At 31.2% G+C, this 16,650-nt stretch overlaps 1 protein-coding gene across 1 annotated transcript; it reads left to right on the top strand.

Moving 5' to 3' along the window:
* The first annotated feature begins 2,052 nt into the window (after positions 1 to 2,052).
* LOC129918913 (death-associated inhibitor of apoptosis 2) lies at positions 2,053 to 8,570 on the top strand. The gene is made up of 4 exons (XM_055999679.1): positions 2,053 to 2,762; positions 2,825 to 3,028; positions 7,017 to 8,199; positions 8,275 to 8,570. Exons 1-4 carry the CDS (start codon positions 2,595 to 2,597, stop codon positions 8,361 to 8,363), a joined length of 1,644 nt encoding a protein of 547 aa, XP_055855654.1. The 5' UTR covers positions 2,053 to 2,594; the 3' UTR covers positions 8,364 to 8,570.
* Positions 8,571 to 16,650: the final 8,080 nt, after the last annotated feature.

Below are 16,650 nucleotides of genomic sequence, written 5' to 3'. Positions count from 1 at the left end.
TAGTAGTAGAAAATAAAATTTAGCAGTTTTACACTTTGTTGCACCGGATCGTGAATACCCCTATTCCAAAAGATTACTCTGAAGCATAGAGAAAATTTGAAGTGACTCTTTCCATTTTGTCAAACCACTGCTTTTTGTCTTACATTCAGGGTCACACCACCCTGCACACGTTCCTCTATACCTTCTTGAAAAATTTTAGAATTTCAAAATAGTCCTTGCCACGGTATAGGCTAGATGGTTTAAAAAGGTGTCTTTGATAAAAAATTAAAAATAGTCGGGCTTATCACAAATTCCATGCGTATCAAAAATTTGCTACGATTTCCGAAAAAAAAAATCACGGAATCCTTCCGTTATGGAAAGTTTCATACAAATCGTCACTACGTATGGTTGCTATGTGTCCCTATCTTTTTCTAAAATATAAATAGAGACACAAATAGTAAAAACGTTAACGAATGATCGTAGTCGTATGCTGTAATTCGACCCCAGATTTTGTGATTGTGATTGGGAATCGTAGAAATTTTCCGATACGATGGAATACATGATAAGGCCGAGCATTATAATTAGAGCCTACTATTGCACGTGTATTAAGGTACACGTGCTACACGTGTATTTAAATAATTCGTGCCGAAGCACGTGTATTTGTAAATACACGTGTATTTATATTTACACGTGTATTTATATTTACACGTGTAAATAGCGTTCGAACAGGTAGATTTGGTGGCGATTTCCTAAAATATGTATTATATTGAATGAAAAGGGTATTGTTCAGGTTTTTGCGGTTATTGGCTAGATTTACACATTGAAATTACACGGAAAATTTAATTGGAAATTCTTATTCAACCCTAGCCATATTAATCTTGAAAAAAAATTTTGACCCGATTCCCATTATCGTATCGAACTGAACTTTGTACACATATGAAGTTTGGATTGCAACGCAATATTTTGGGGTCCGAACTCAGGGGAGGGGCATTGGGGGGTTGAAACACCCCAAATCTATTTTATCCCATTCTAAATATCGCAAAAGCTTTTGTAGGTAAATTGCAAGAGAGGGGCTTTGGGAGCTCATACCACCCAAGCAAATTATCATCTTCTTTCAAATATTATACGACTAAAAAGTAAAAAAATAAAGCAGATTAGATTAGATTACCAAGCAACAAAACATATAAAATAATTAAATTGACTCCATGGAGTGTGGAGTCCCTTTAAATGCCGTCCAAGGGCTCCGGTTGTTCCACCGGGACAAGAAAAACGGTTGTTTTGTTGTGAACTACATAAGTCACAGTAGGCATTTGTCCCTTCTCGGTGGGCATATTGCCATACCCAACTCCTTGGCTTCATATTTTAGTTTTATTTTAAAATTTATTTTGATTGAATTTGTCGCTTTATTTATAAAACACCTTTTACACTTTCACTATGAACTTAGTAAACCATATGATCTTCAAATAAACGGTGATTAACAAAAAAAAAAAAAAAAACATGTAACAGTTGGTACACTTTCTTCTGAGAAAGACACAGTAGGCAATATGCAAATATATCTTGGAAAAATTTATTAGCTTTTTTTTAATGAAAAGGCACATCATTATTTTTAATTTTTGAATAAATTATTTATAAGGTCTTCAAAAAGTTCAAATACTATTTTTCCAATTCGAACTATTTATTTGCACAATAATCTTCAGTTGTTTAGTTTTAAAAACTTTTATTTTACCCCCAAAAATCAAAAAAATCATTTTGTTTCGTATTTACACGTGTAAATATAAATACACGTGTATTTAATAAATACACGTGTAAATAAGATACACGTGTAAACGTTTTTTAGATACACGTGTACACGTGTATCGGGTACACGTGTAATTAAATACACGAACAAAATCGTAGGCTCTAATTATAATACATCCTACTATGTAAACTTACCTTTAAATTTATGAAACCAAACACACCCATTCTATCGTTCAGGTTAGTAGCATAAAAACTGATGTTCCGAGAGAAACCTCAAATTTTATAAACAAACAAACCTTCATTCCCTTCACAGCTGTCATATTTTTTTTTTTAACTATTTTGGTATTTGGTCAGAAAATTTTACACTGTGGTTAAAGGCGAAGTTTTTGGCCTGGTTTAAAAGTTTCTTGTGTGGCAGTGGCACAGTCCGTAAAAGTAGAAAAATATTCAATCATAATCCTCTTTAAATTCTACAATAAATTATTCAAAATTTGTTAGGTAATCCCAGAACATAACAAATTAAAAAAAAACTAAAATAAAATGGAATACCAGTCGATTCCATTTATCTTTTTTATTTCTAAGTTTATTGGTAAACATGTAGAGTAGATACAAAAAAGTATATTAAAAACAAAAAAGAAGAGAAAAAAATCCCCTTGAGAAAAGTTTCTTCCGTTTTGTTGGGAATTGGGAAATGCGCTGTTAAAAAAAGATTATTGCAAAACTCTCTCAAGAATACATGAGAACTATAAAAAAGTTTATCATTAGATATTAGTTCTTTACATTTTTTCAAGCAAAAAAAAAAAAACAAGCAATTAAATTCATTCGTGTATCTATCAATTTTACATTGAATACACACTTTATGACTAATTAATAAAAAAATGAATAGCGAAGAGAATCGTTTACGAAGTTTTGTCAGTTGGCCAGCAAATGCTCCAATCGATCCTCATCGATTGGCCAGAGGTGGTTTCTATGCAACTGGCAATCAGCTAGAGACTGAGTGTCATTGGTGCAAAAAGAAGATATCCGATTGGCAATATGGGGATCAGGTAAGTTGGACACTTTTATTCATCAAATTACAAAGTTCTATTTACCTTTCAACTTATTTTAGATAGTGGCAAGACATCGAAGATTGTTTCCACTTTGTATGTACATTATCAATCCAGCGGAATCTGGAAATATTCCCCTAATCAATGGATCTGTAGCAAGTGGAAATGAATCAGGAAACTTGAACAATCCTCCTCCAAGTAACAATAGTGAAGAAATCGATTTGAAGAACGAAATGCATCGTTTGGCGACCTTCAAAAACTGGCCTGTGAGTATTCATTTAATTGTTATTTAAAAGCTATCCCGTCGTCATTGATAGACCACAAGTCACGTGAATTTTCCGAGTGGTCTATGTCTTCAGACCGTTAAAACGAAAATCTCTTTTTCATATCTTCGACTTATTTTCTATAAAAATAATCTTGACGTCGTGCTTCAGACAATTATCATATCGTCGGTCCAAAGAATAAACTCACTAACTACATTATTTCCATAACAGCTAGTGAGTTTTTCTTTTGAACCGAGGACATGTAATCTAAAGATTATTTCCTTAGTTATATCATATTTCTACACTTTTTAAGGAGCACATACCTATTTTTGAATTTAACACTGATGTGAGCTATATTTACTTCGCTTGACATCAAATAGATTGTTGACATAACTCGATTCTTATCACAAAACTATTCAGATATTATACCCGCTGTTTCTCTATCATATTTTGGTATTGTGGTTGGCTTATTACTAAGAGCAGCTATTTAAGCCGCGAGTTGGGCACAAAGTGCTCATTTATATCGAAAAGTAAAGAAGAAAAAACACTTTTACCTTTATCCACAGTTTTGAAATAAAAAAAAAAAAAAAAAAACATCTCAGTTTTTTGAACCAGAATTGTTTTTGTTTTGCGAATTAAATAAAAATATAATGCACGACTGTGTACACGTTCTTCCTCTTATAGTAAAAATAATTCCAATGTTAAAAGTTTTTATTGAAAATTAGGCAAATTTAATATTTGATTTTTTAAGGAATTTCAATAAGTAATGTAATTAAACACTTTTTTAAATGATCTTTTATCAAGTATTTTTCATTTTTACTTGTGATATAGGTAGGGGAGAGTGGGGCACATTTGAACACTTTTTGCTCTCGAAGCTGCTTGAACGAAATATGTTCGATTTCTTGATCTGTAAAGTTTACTAACATTGAACACTAACATTGAACTTCGATTTCAAAGAACATTTGGTTAGTTAAACAAATTATTTTTATTGAATTTTGATGTTTTAAAAATATAGGCTCTTATGTTCAAAAGTGCCCCATGTATGGGGCAGTTTTGAACATGGAAGGGGCACTTTTGAACAGCAGTATTAGTTTCGTTGTAATGAATAAATAATACTTAACTTTTTATTAGTTTTTTAATAAGAACATACAAAAACTCCAAATTGATTATTATATCATATCCAATTAACTAACAAATAATAAAAACTCAGAAAAAATAACATTAAAATATATACTATAGTTATCAGTTTATCACATTTATAAGTTCAGAAGAAAAACAAAAACCAAGAAAAATTCATTTAAAATATATCTTAGAAAAATAGTATTCATATCATTTATGCTTCTCAGAGTAAAATAGATTTATTTTGCGATCTAAATCACATTTAGATTTAAATCTTAATGTTAACAAAGCGGATGTTCTTCATGTACCAGGAGCATTAATTGGTGTAGGTAGCTTGACTTTAATTTCTATAACGCTTAAGCGGTATATAATCGAGTTCTCATCGAGAAAAGTCTAGCAGAACTGCAGCGAAATGGCGTATGTTATAAAAAATCTTTTGATAAATGAATGGTTCCTTATTAGGTATTTGGCAATGTTTTCGTAAAAGAATTTAAAAAAACAAAAATCAATAATGGGCGCAGGAAGCAAAATACTGTTGCCAAGTAGGAATTTTTCGAAATTTCACAAATATTGCATTAAATCGAAAACCGTAAGGATTTGGGATGAACAAGTTACCAAATTCTGAGAGCCCTTAAGTTCTCCAATCAGCATATTTCGTTTGATCCATTACTTTTGGGACACCCTGTATATCAAGTTATGCATTCGTAAAAAAAAAAAAAGTTGAGATAACATTTTTCCATGACATTACGATGGTAGACAATGCCAAAAAAGTGGGTCCCGGAAGTCCGTCTGTCTGTCTGTCAGTCTGTCAGTCTGTCTGTCTGTCTGTCTGTCTGTCTGTATAAGGAGCTACAGCCTAAACGGATGGACCGATTAATGTCAAACTTGGTATGTAGCGAGTAGCGACTCTCCAGAGGGGTTTTTGGAATTAATTTTTTTGGACCAAAAATAACGGTACTTGTCATATACCGATTTTAGTAAAATTGAAATATCTCGAAAACGGCTCCAACGATTTTGTTTAAAAAATTCAAATGTTAGTTTTAAGCTAAGGTCTATATTTCAATGAAAGAAAATTTTTTTTAAAATCATTATTAACGGTACCTGCCATAGAACCGTTTTTTTTTTCAAATCCGATTATCTCCGAATTTGCTTATTAGATTTCAACGAAACTTTTTGTGAAGAAGCATTTATATAATTTAAATATAAACCAAAAATAAAATTTCCAAAAAAATAATTTTTGGATTTTTAAAAAAATTTTGAAAATTTTTTTTTGAAAAATCAAATTTTCGAAAACGAGACATTGAAATTTTTTGAAATTTTGTTTTTAGATGTTGATTAGTGATTTCTACAAAATGGCATATCAATTTTATTTAAAAACTTTTTTTCCAAAAAATTATTTATAAAAAATTAGTTTAAAAAAAAACGGCTCTAACGATTTTGAAATTTTTTTTTCTAAAAATGCATGATAATATATCAATCAAAACTGCATACTTGTTTTGGAGGGCAATTTAATTTCAGATTTTATTTTATTTTTTTTTTTAAACAAATTTTATTTTTTTCCAAATTTCTATATAAAAAGCCTTAAAAACTTAAGCAACTTGAACTCCAAGAGCAAGTTCGTGCGACCCAGTCGTGCATTTTATTTAAAATGGTATGCCATTTTTTAAGAAAATATTATTCTACATATAAAACCAAAATTCCGTTAAAATTCATCAACCCGTTTAAAAAAAAATTGATTTAAAAAAAATCCAAAAATGTATTTTTTGAAAATTAAAAAAAAAAAATTATGACAATGGGCAGGTTCAGTAACTTTAGAGACTATATTAAGCCAAGTTTCGCGTCTCTGATTGGTTAGCTGTAAAAAACATTCAAATTTAGGCAATTTTATTGGAAAGTTGACTGGAAAGTTAGGCTAGAAAAATCTCCCTAACTCGATGTTTTCTGAACGTACCCAACTACTTTAACGTTTCTGTATTAAAATTTTGGTTCGAATGTCATTTACCAGAAGTCAAAAAACCCTTGTATGGCAGATACCTTTAATAACAGTACAAAAAATATTTATTTTTTTTTTTTCAAAAGTTGGCTCTTATGTATGTGTTATATTACACAAAATTTTTTATCAAAATCGTAAGAGCCGTTTTATTAAAAAAATTAACTTTTCTATTTCCGTTTAGGATAGGTACCGTAAATTTTGATCCTTAAAAAAAATTCAACTTGTCCTCAAGGGAATCACCAAAAACTGTTTACTTTCAAGTTAGAAGATAAAAAATTATTGATATTGAGTACTTCAACCCTTTTTTTTGAAGAAAGAGCAGATTCAGAAACAGAATCTTAGTCAAGTTTTGCATTTCTGTTTGGCTATCTTCTTCAGGCCAATACGTTGGTTGTAACAATGTCCATTTTTTGGCGACATTATAACGACGCTGTTTTACACAAAAATTGAAATTGAAATGATAATAAAATTCCTACAAAACCAGCAAGGCTTAAAATTTTTTTTCGAGCTCCAATTCTATGATTGGATTTAAATGTTGGTGATAAGTTGATGTGATGTAGTCTCCTGAACGATATGTGGGTCTCTTCTCACAAAATTAGTTATTCCGGGATGAAAATCACACATATGTACCTGCAATTTTTACCATTCATATACTCGTGTTTTTGTAAGTCTGATTGCCAAAGAAACATCCTCAAAGCCAGAATACTAGTCTAAAACGAAATTTATCTTTGTTTGAAACCGTTTTTCCGACATCAAGATCAGATGAGATGCATCTCGAATTTTTAAGAAACTATTAATGCACAAACCTAGTAAATTTTTCCCTCGAAGCTCCCAAGCTATAGGAAATTCTAAAGTAATCATTTTTATCACTTTTTTTAGAATCCAAACATTTCACCACAATCCTTAGTTAAAGCTGGATTTTACTATCTAAATCAATCGGACCAAGTTAAATGTGCCTGGTGCAAGGGAGTTATAGCAAAATGGGAAAAGAATGATAATGCATTCGAAGAGCATCAGAGATTCTTCCCCGACTGCCCTCGAGTTCTTCTCGGTCCATTGATTGAAATTGCTAGCGATGGTATTCGTGACTTGGGTATACAGCAAATTTCGCCACCGAAAAAAGCAAAGTACTCTAGTTTGGATGCTCGTATGCGTACTTATGCGAATTGGCCGATTCCTGATATTCAAAAACCCGAAGCACTCTCCCAAGCTGGTTTCTATTATCAAGATATCGATGATCAAGTTCGATGTTTTCATTGTAATGGAGGTTTGCGATCTTGGCAAAAGGAAGATGATCCTTGGTTTGATCATGCCAAATGGTTTCCCCACTGTCAATTTGTTAAATTAGTTATGAGTCCACAGTATGTGACTCAAGTACAAGAAGTCGCTCGTCAAATGTCACAAAATAATGTTTGCGAAACATCACAAGAACCAATATTGCCCGACAGACCAATGACTTTAGATGAAGCAATGTGCACGGCCCCTGTTCTCCAAGCACTAGAAATGGGTTTAAATGCTGGTTGTGTTCGAAATGCTACTCAGAGGCAATTGGAAATCGCTGGGCGACCATATGAAACCAATGAAGAGCTGGTGAAGGCTGTACTTGGAGACCAATTGGATGAAGATGACGAAGTAGAAGATTATGAGAATCCCATGACTCAGCAATTGTCTCGTCTGATAAATTCTTTCTTTGGAGAAGTCAGATCGGAGACTCGTCCTGATGCAACAAATCAAATGGGTCAAACAGTCGAAAGGGAACAAACTAATCACATTCCACCATCAACTAGCTCTTCGTCATCCAACAATCAACTACCATCAGAATGTATTCCTTCCTCCTCACATCAGGCTCCAGTTGCGATTCCGGAAACTTTGAGAACAGCAGCAGCTTCAATTCCTGGTCCAAGTAAATGGACCTCAGAATCTCCATCAAAAACAGCTGATTCTAACAACGAAAAAAATCTGTCACTAGAAGAGGAAAATCGAAAATTAAAAGACGCTCGCCTCTGTAAAGTTTGCATGGACGAAGAAGTCGGTGTTGTATTCTTACCATGCGGACATCTTGGTAAGCCTAAACGCTTTTTTATGAATAAAATCAAAATCTATTCAATTTTTTTGTATTCTTATTTGCTTTAAACAGTAACATGCGTTCAATGTGCTCCTACAGTTAGCCAGTGCCCGCTTTGTAGAACTACAATCAAAGGATTTGTTCGAACATTCTTATCATGAAGAATCTACATTTTTGATTTGATTTAAGTATTTCGGTACAATGTTAGTTTTTTAGTTAGTTGCTATTATGTTAAATTTTTAACCGCATGCTATTGGAAAACAAAACATCCAATCAATATTGTGTATATCTATTCTAATGGCTTTAACAGTGAAATAGTAATAAACACTATAAATGTTCCTACCTTTTGCTCCTCGAACATTGTATAATTTAGGTGTTTTTTTTTTAATTTCAGTAGATAACATAAAATGTAAATACAAAAAAGAAAACAGATTATTCTAATGTTTAGTGGTTGTAAATTTACTAGCCTTCTATACATTTATTTATGTATTTCCTTACTAAAAATATTATAAACAATGTATGTCTTTACCTATTATGGATTTTATCTGTTCCATGCTAATGTAATTTATTAAAAAAGTTTTTTTTTCTTGTTTATTAAAAGAATAAAGGGTTATATACATATATGAATGTCCTATAAACAATCGTGTTATAATTATTTATTAAAAAAAAAACAACAAAATTTTATTCCATCCTAGATTTTAGCCAACCAGCTTTTAATCGTAGCTACATTTTGGCATTCAAATGTAATTAGTTTATTCAAGTATAAAATTCAATATCGCTTTGTAGTCTAGGCAAATTGTACAAAAAAACTTCCTACGGATATCGTTATTAAAAAAAAAGTTAAACTGCTGAAAATTTTCGATCCTAACGAGGTATCCGTCGGAGCCCAAAAATTCTCCGATTTCATACGAATTCCGTGTTTCCGACAAGCATAACCAAGCATACCATTTGTAGGAAATCAATAGTTTTCGCTCCGACAACATTGTAACATTGACTGACACTGACATTGAAGTTTTTTTTAATTTTGTGGTCAATTGGCTGCAGTTTTAATTCAAAAACTAACCATTCGATCGGCTTGTAAGCTTGTGATTCCTTACGTAGCTTCTTTTAAATGTGTTGCTCCATACTATGAGACAGGGCGTGATACAAAAAAACTTCTTTTTTTTAAAACACCATTTCCTTAGATTTAAATTCACTTTTTTTTTAATTTGCTCGAAATTTGGTACAGGGAGGTTGCAATGGAGCATCATGCCCTCTAAAAATACCTACTAGTTTCTACATTCTATCACTGCTTGCAAGCATTATGTTTATGTAAGCAGGAAAACACCAAAAAATAAAATGCACGACTTGGGTCGCTCTAGCTTGCCTTTGCAGTTCAAAGCACTTTTATGTTAGTTTACTTGTAAATTTTAAGAGCTGGCTCTATATAAATAAAAAAAAAATGATATTGGGGAAGAGCCGACATTTAGGGAAAAATTTTGATAAATGAAAAAAAAAATTTATTTGACTTTTTTGGAAAAAATAAAAATTTAGTTTTATTTCAATCGTCGTTAGAGCCATTTTCGAGATAATTTGCTCGAAATGGTTTAAATTGAAAAATTTGTATTTGGGGTACACTTTTTAAGCGAGATATAAAAAAAGAAAAAACACCAACTTTCAGAATTCCAAAAAAATTAGCTGTACCAAATTTGATAAGGAATTAAAAAACTGAGGCAGTTTACTTCATCGATCAATTTAGTATTGAGATCCACCGTCTTCATAAAAAAAGTATTGAATGTAGTTACTTTTTAACCTTTTTTAAAATCGATTACATATTTCAACAGTTTGACTTAAGAATTTGAGGTAAATAATTATTATTCTGGATCTTGAAAAAAACGTATTGTTCATAACCGTTAGTATTGCCGTTGTTTTTTAATAATTATTTTTTGATTTTTAGGTATTTTTTAGAAAATTGTCCCTTCCGCCCCCCTTTTAAATCAAAAAATGATTGTATTGAACCCTCTTCAAAAAAACGTTTTCAATTCTTGTCGCCTAAGTTATCGTACTCTCCCCATGTTGCCAATATAACACGACTGAAAGGTACTATCCCATTCATTGGGGCCAGCACGTAACTTTGAAGAATCGAGTAAAGTCGTTACAATCGAGCAGTGGTATCAAATATTATGTATCAATCAAGCATTTTCCATTAAAAACCCTCGATCAAACCAAATTAGATGCTACCGATACTCGATTGTATCGATCACACTCGAATGTATCAAGTTACGTACTGGGGACCCTGAATTTTGATTCATGTGAAAGTCCTAAATAAGAGGCGTTTAAAAAGCGGTCAAAATTAAATCTAAAAAAATAGCTGTTCTTTAAAACAGACGGAAGCAACGCTTTGCCATCGAAAGGCAGGCAAATTTGGTGTGATCAATGAAGTAATTCTTTCGATTCACGTGAATCGAATAGCAGAATAAGGCTCATAATTCCACTTAAAAAATACTTTTTTTTTATATTATTTTGAAGCAAAACCCTTTTGCCAATAAGAAAATATAAATTTTGTAGTTATGCGATTTAACAGATTTCTCATTTTACTACTACTTTCAATATAAAGGAGAGTGAATAAATGGGGCCAATCTCTTATACATTTCATAAGTAAATTTTTTGTAGGTCTCAAGTATTATTTTTATCTTTCTTTGTCTATATCAATTATTGCTCGTTTTAATTTAAATTATCATTATTTCGATCTTTTGGACTGCTTACTGATGTCTTTATCATTTCTGAATTCTCTATATTTTTCATTTTCTAGTTTTTCAAAATAGATGCATGTAGGTATAAGTACATAATCATAAATTTTAAAAAATAGTTTAATCGTGCAACCATATCACTAACCTAACCACACTGATAACCAAATAGTGACCTGATTGTCACTCTATACCTACATAAGTATAGTAGGCTTTTTAGACAAATGCATTAAAAGAGCAAAATAGATAAATATCTACTATCACCCAGTTAAATCATGCTGTCAATAATATGATATTCCAACATACATATGTATGCGCAAGCTACTGGAATCCTTACAAAAGTCGCTTTGAATTATTAAGGTTCCCCTTATGTTTTGATAACAAATTTTATCACAATGCAAACAAAAGAGTGTGATTCATAAGAAACAATGCACAGCACAAGTCCAACTGCAGGAAACATACTACAAAATTCTACACTACACAAACAAACAACATTTATTAATCTCTTTAAAGTCTCAGCCTACATAATAAGATACGAGAAAAACTCTGTTACTATAGTAACACTTTGTTGTTGTTTCTCATGAATTGAGATTGTTGTTGTTCAAGTCAAAAGCGTATCATAAGTGAGGGGGAATGAGAACTTTTTGTTCCCTTTATAAGTAACAAAGGGAATACATATATTTATTTTTTCATGACAATCATACGAACGAATCGATAGATAACTGTATTGGTATTGCGTATTTTTTTTCGACAAAGATGTTTGCTATTGTGGGTTATGGACTTGATTTCAGTCCATGGTAAAATTGTGAACGGAAAAGATCGAATGATCAAACCAAAAATATCGAAAAAAAACAGATTTACAATATAAAAAATTATTTTAGATGATCGACCATCGACAAAAGTCGTCTATCGATAGACAAATGACACTTGCAATAATTATGGAAGCTTTGTCAATTCCTCGCAAGAACAAAAAAAAAAAAAATTATTTTAGGTGGTGAAAGCCTAGATACTTCAGAAATGGCTGGTAGCTATTTGAGTAGCTACACAGTAATTTTCTAAAAATATAATAGAAAAAAAAATCTATCAACACTAGTTCATAAAATATTAGGGTTTTGTTTTGTTCAGTGTATCTTTAATTTCATCATCTTATGTTATTGTTAACTAAAACCACAAATCAATGAGCAACAGTTAAAAAAAATTTATAGCTGTTTTTTCTTTGAAAAAAAAAAAAAATAAAAAAAAAAATCAGTGTGATCAAAATGTGATAAAAAATTTTATGAACAATTTCAACACCTGTGGATTAAAAAAAAACCTTTAAAATTGTAGGCCCCAACTTAAATAAAATGCACGACTGGGTCGCACGTACTTGCTCTTGTAGTTCGAAGTATCCTTATCTTAAATATCTATTGGAAATTTAAGATTTTGTTTAGTGTCGGGAAAAAATACTAAAAAAAAAATTGAAAGTTAAAAAAAATTACATTAAAATTTTTTTTTTTCAAAAACCTTTTACAAAATTTTGTTCAAAAATTTCTTTATAAATTTTTTTTACATTCGACAGTTCAAAATGATGTCTATAAATTTTGAATAAAATTGACTTATGCTTTGATGAAATATATGAACTTTAAAAATATGTCAATTTTTTGAAAAACGGCAACGCCATATTTTCGTTCTCCGCATTTTTTGAGAAAAACTATTTTGTTAGAATCAATAAGAGTATTACGTACACCAAATTTAATCGAAATTGTTAGAGCCGTTTTCGAGAAAATTGCAATACCTCGAAAACGTTATATGGGAGATATGCGTTAAAATGGAGATATTAAAAATAAACGGACCTAGGGAATTACGTAAAAGTTATCTGTACCAAGTTTTAAGCAAATCCATCCATCCGTTTAGGTCCTAGCTCGATGTACAGATGGACTCACAGACGCACAGACCGACGGACGGCATGACCAAAACCACTTTTTTGATCTTCTCCATTATCGTAATGTTGGTTTTGATTAAAACCTAGAATTTTTTTTCTACACGAAACCAATACTTGCCCTATAGAGCAAGTAAAAACTGCGTGTCTAAAGAGGATTTCAGAAAAGTAATATTTTTTTTTTATCGTATCTGGAATAATTAGAAGTATATTGTACCAATATGAAAAATAAGTGTATTTCTATTTAACTAATGAATTATTTTTTTCTGTATAGTAATTTTACATTTAGTTCTTTCCTGCAGAAATCCACTTAATTTTATAGAATAAAGACTATTTTAATTAAAAAAAAAAAAACTACTTCATCTCCATGATTTTTTTTATAAAAATAGTATTTTTTTTACACTTCAGATTCTTTGATGTAGTCAGCTTAGAGCAAGCTGTATACTAAAATCAGAGGGTAATATTTGATTTTCTCAAAAACTATTACATAAACACCAGACCATTAAGTTTTTGCACCTAACTAACAATTGAATTCAGAAAAATCATTTTTATCCTTAGATGTAGAATTTTGGAAAAAAAAAATTAGTTTGACTTTTTTTTTTATAAAAATAGAATGCACTTCTGGGTCGCACGAACTTGCTGCAAAAACTCAAGTACCTAAAATTTTGAAGACATTTTATATTCAAATTTGGTAAATGTATGTACAGTGTACTGTACATATCGACGGTTAAACTGCAAAACCTCGTAAGTCTAAAAATTCGAAAAAATATTATTAATGCAAACAATTCAGAAAATTCAGAGCTATCTTTTGGTATATTCAGCTTAACAATGTTGTTCTGAACATTTTTCAGAAATGACAAAATTCAAACACTCGTATTGATAGATCCCATACAAAAACAAGAAACACAACATTTTGTTTTTTGATTTCTGAAAAACTTGCAAAAACGACTTACGAGGTTTTGCAGTTTAACCGTCGAATATGTATGAACAAAAAAAAAAAAAAAAAACAAAAAATTCAAATAATAATACACTTAGGAGCAAAAAAAATGGAATCAAATTTTGCGTTCTGTAAAAACGATAATTGGTTGTGAAGTAATCGACATACATGAATGTTAATGGTACCATTGAAAAGCTTGAAACAAAAGCTTTAAGTCAATGCTAAGAACTCAAAAATCCGTTTGTTGGTTCCATCCATCCAACATAAATGAAGTATGTAAGGAAAAAAAAAACTGAAATAAAAATACAAATTATCTGGAAAATTTAACATTTAAAAAAAATTAAGTGCAATTCATTGACAGACAACGCTAATACTATCGTTGGAAAAAAAAAACTGAAATTAAAACAGAGAGTATCTGGAAAATTTAACATTAAAACAAATATGAAGTGCAATCAGTGCCGGTTTAAGAACTACCTGCGCCCCTGGGCAAGATTGCAAGTGGCGCCTCTAAAAAAAATTCATTTTAAAACAATTTTTAAAATCACGAAAAAAGCAATAGCAGATTATGTCTTACCTCTCATATACTTGTTAATGCATTTATTGACAATGTGCAGTTTATTAAAGTACATAAGGTTAACTTTAAAAAAAATTTAATATTCATGTCATTTAGGCTCAATTGACAAGTTTACCTTTATTTCTGACTTTTTTGTTTAAACACATTTAAAGAGTAGGTACAGTTGGTTTTATTTGAACAATATTTTTTCAAAAACTAGGTACATTAATGTCGTTTTCGATTGGAATCACTCAATGATTCACTCATTCTGAAATCCAATAAAAAAGTTTGAATCACTTCCACCCAATTCTGAATCTTAATATCTGTGTTGGTGAAAAATCAAATAATTTTTTTTGTTTTTTTTTTCAGTAGGAGAATAAAAAACTTGTAGCAGGCTTCTGAATGATTCCGGACGCTTCCGGACGGCCAATCGAAAACGACATACCTTTATAAGTATTAGGTTTGTTCGTTGTGAGCTCTAGGGCACTCTGGGTCGCTCCGAACTCGTTGTCAAGCGTTTTTTGTAGCTCCTTTTTCAACCAGAGTTATTTCCTCTGTGTTCGATGTTCGCTGATGAAACTAAAGGCGTTCGATGTAAAGTGAAAATCCGAGAAACTCTGATTTTTTTGATAGTTAATTGACATGACTTGAGTGCCCTGGAGGAGGGAACAACGAACAGATCTATTCTTTTATTCTCACACACAAACGTAGTTTTTTATGAGAAATGGAGAAGCTGTCAATTTTTGGCCTTTCTGGATTTTGGGTTTTCGGGATTTTGCTTTTTCGGGATTTTCGGATTCTGGGTTTTCGGGATTTTGGGGTTTCAGGTTTTTGGGTTTTCGGAATTCAGGGTATTCTGGATTTTGGGCTTCCTGGACTTTTAATTTCGGGATTCTGTCTGTCTCCCTTCTGTTTCTTTATTCATTATTACAGCCTGGATATTACCAGCTATGATTTAGTGTTTTATATATAGGGGCGCCTTTGCAAAAATTAAATTGGTTGGAGGAATATTAAGATTGCTTTAGTCTTTCAAAAGAATTTGGGGCGCCTTGTTCTTCAAAGATGAACGAAGATTTTGGACACCATTGTCCTTCCGGAAGCCAAACAAATCAACTCAAAACTGGGGGGCGCCTTTATTCTTCAAAAAGTTTAAAACAAACAATACGAGCGCCGTTGAAAAAGTAAAATAGAAAAAAATTGGGGCGCCTTTGTGAAAGTAAAAATAAATAAAACATCGATTGGATAGACTTCGTTATTTATAAAACTTTTGTAAAAAATCGGGGCGCCTGAGGCGCCCCTCAGTGCTTGCGCCTCTGGGCGACGGCCCAGGCTGCCCCCCCCTAAAACCGGCCCTGAGTGCAATTTATTGGCAGATAGCGGTAACACTATCGTATGCATTTTTATGTTTTTACCAACAATTCAAAGTAAAAAATACAAGCTTTAAAATGAGACCATGAGACTTTGAATAAAAATATTTTATCCATGGCAATTTTTGTTTTTAATATAATATAATTTATTTGATTCCGTTTTTTTGCTCCTAAGTGTACATAACTACTTTTTAAATGAAATTTAGCTCCATTAAAGTATGCAGATTAATTTCTTTTTTCAAGCATTTTTAGAAAAAAGTATTTTCAAATCAATCGTTTAAGCCGTTAAAAAAAAAACTAAAAATTTTTTGAAAACAAATTTTTTTAAATAAACTGGTATGCCATTTTCTTACATTACTAATCAACACCTAAGAATCAATTTTGATTTTTTTTAACGAATTTTATTTTTTTTCCAAATTTCTATATAAAATGTCTTAAAAATTTAAGCAACTTTAACTCTAAGAGCAAGTTCGTGCGACTCAGTCGTGCATTTTATTTATTTTATTTTGGGCTTTAATTTAAATTTAATTTAAAACACAATACGGCAACAGCAGTAATCTTATAGCCATAGAAGTTAAAGCATTTTGTATTATACTTAAAAAAAAAAACATACAAATCGGAGCTGCGCTTGACCAGGTTCCGAAATTATTTAGTTAAACTACTCCATTAATTACACTAGTTTACAAAAAAATAAAAAATTTTTGGACACCAAGTGCCGTTATACTTTTCGTACAGGTTTGAGCCCAGAAAACTCGATAATCTTATCCAAAAAAATATTTATGGATAGGTTTTCGAGATATGATTTTTCAAAGTTTTTTGTCGTTTTTTTTCCGGCATACTTAGTATTCGGGCTATATCTTGAGTAATAAACAACTAATATGAACAGAAAAACCGGTTCCTGAAAGCTGATCAAATAAGCAACAAACACTGGAATAACTTTTTTGGGT

This window comes from Episyrphus balteatus, chromosome 4, assembly GCF_945859705.1.
Source record: "Episyrphus balteatus chromosome 4, idEpiBalt1.1, whole genome shotgun sequence".
Lineage (NCBI taxonomy): Eukaryota > Metazoa > Arthropoda > Insecta > Diptera > Syrphidae > Episyrphus > Episyrphus balteatus.
Note: the sequence above shows the minus strand (reverse complement) of the source record. Positions and strands in the feature narration are given on the sequence as shown.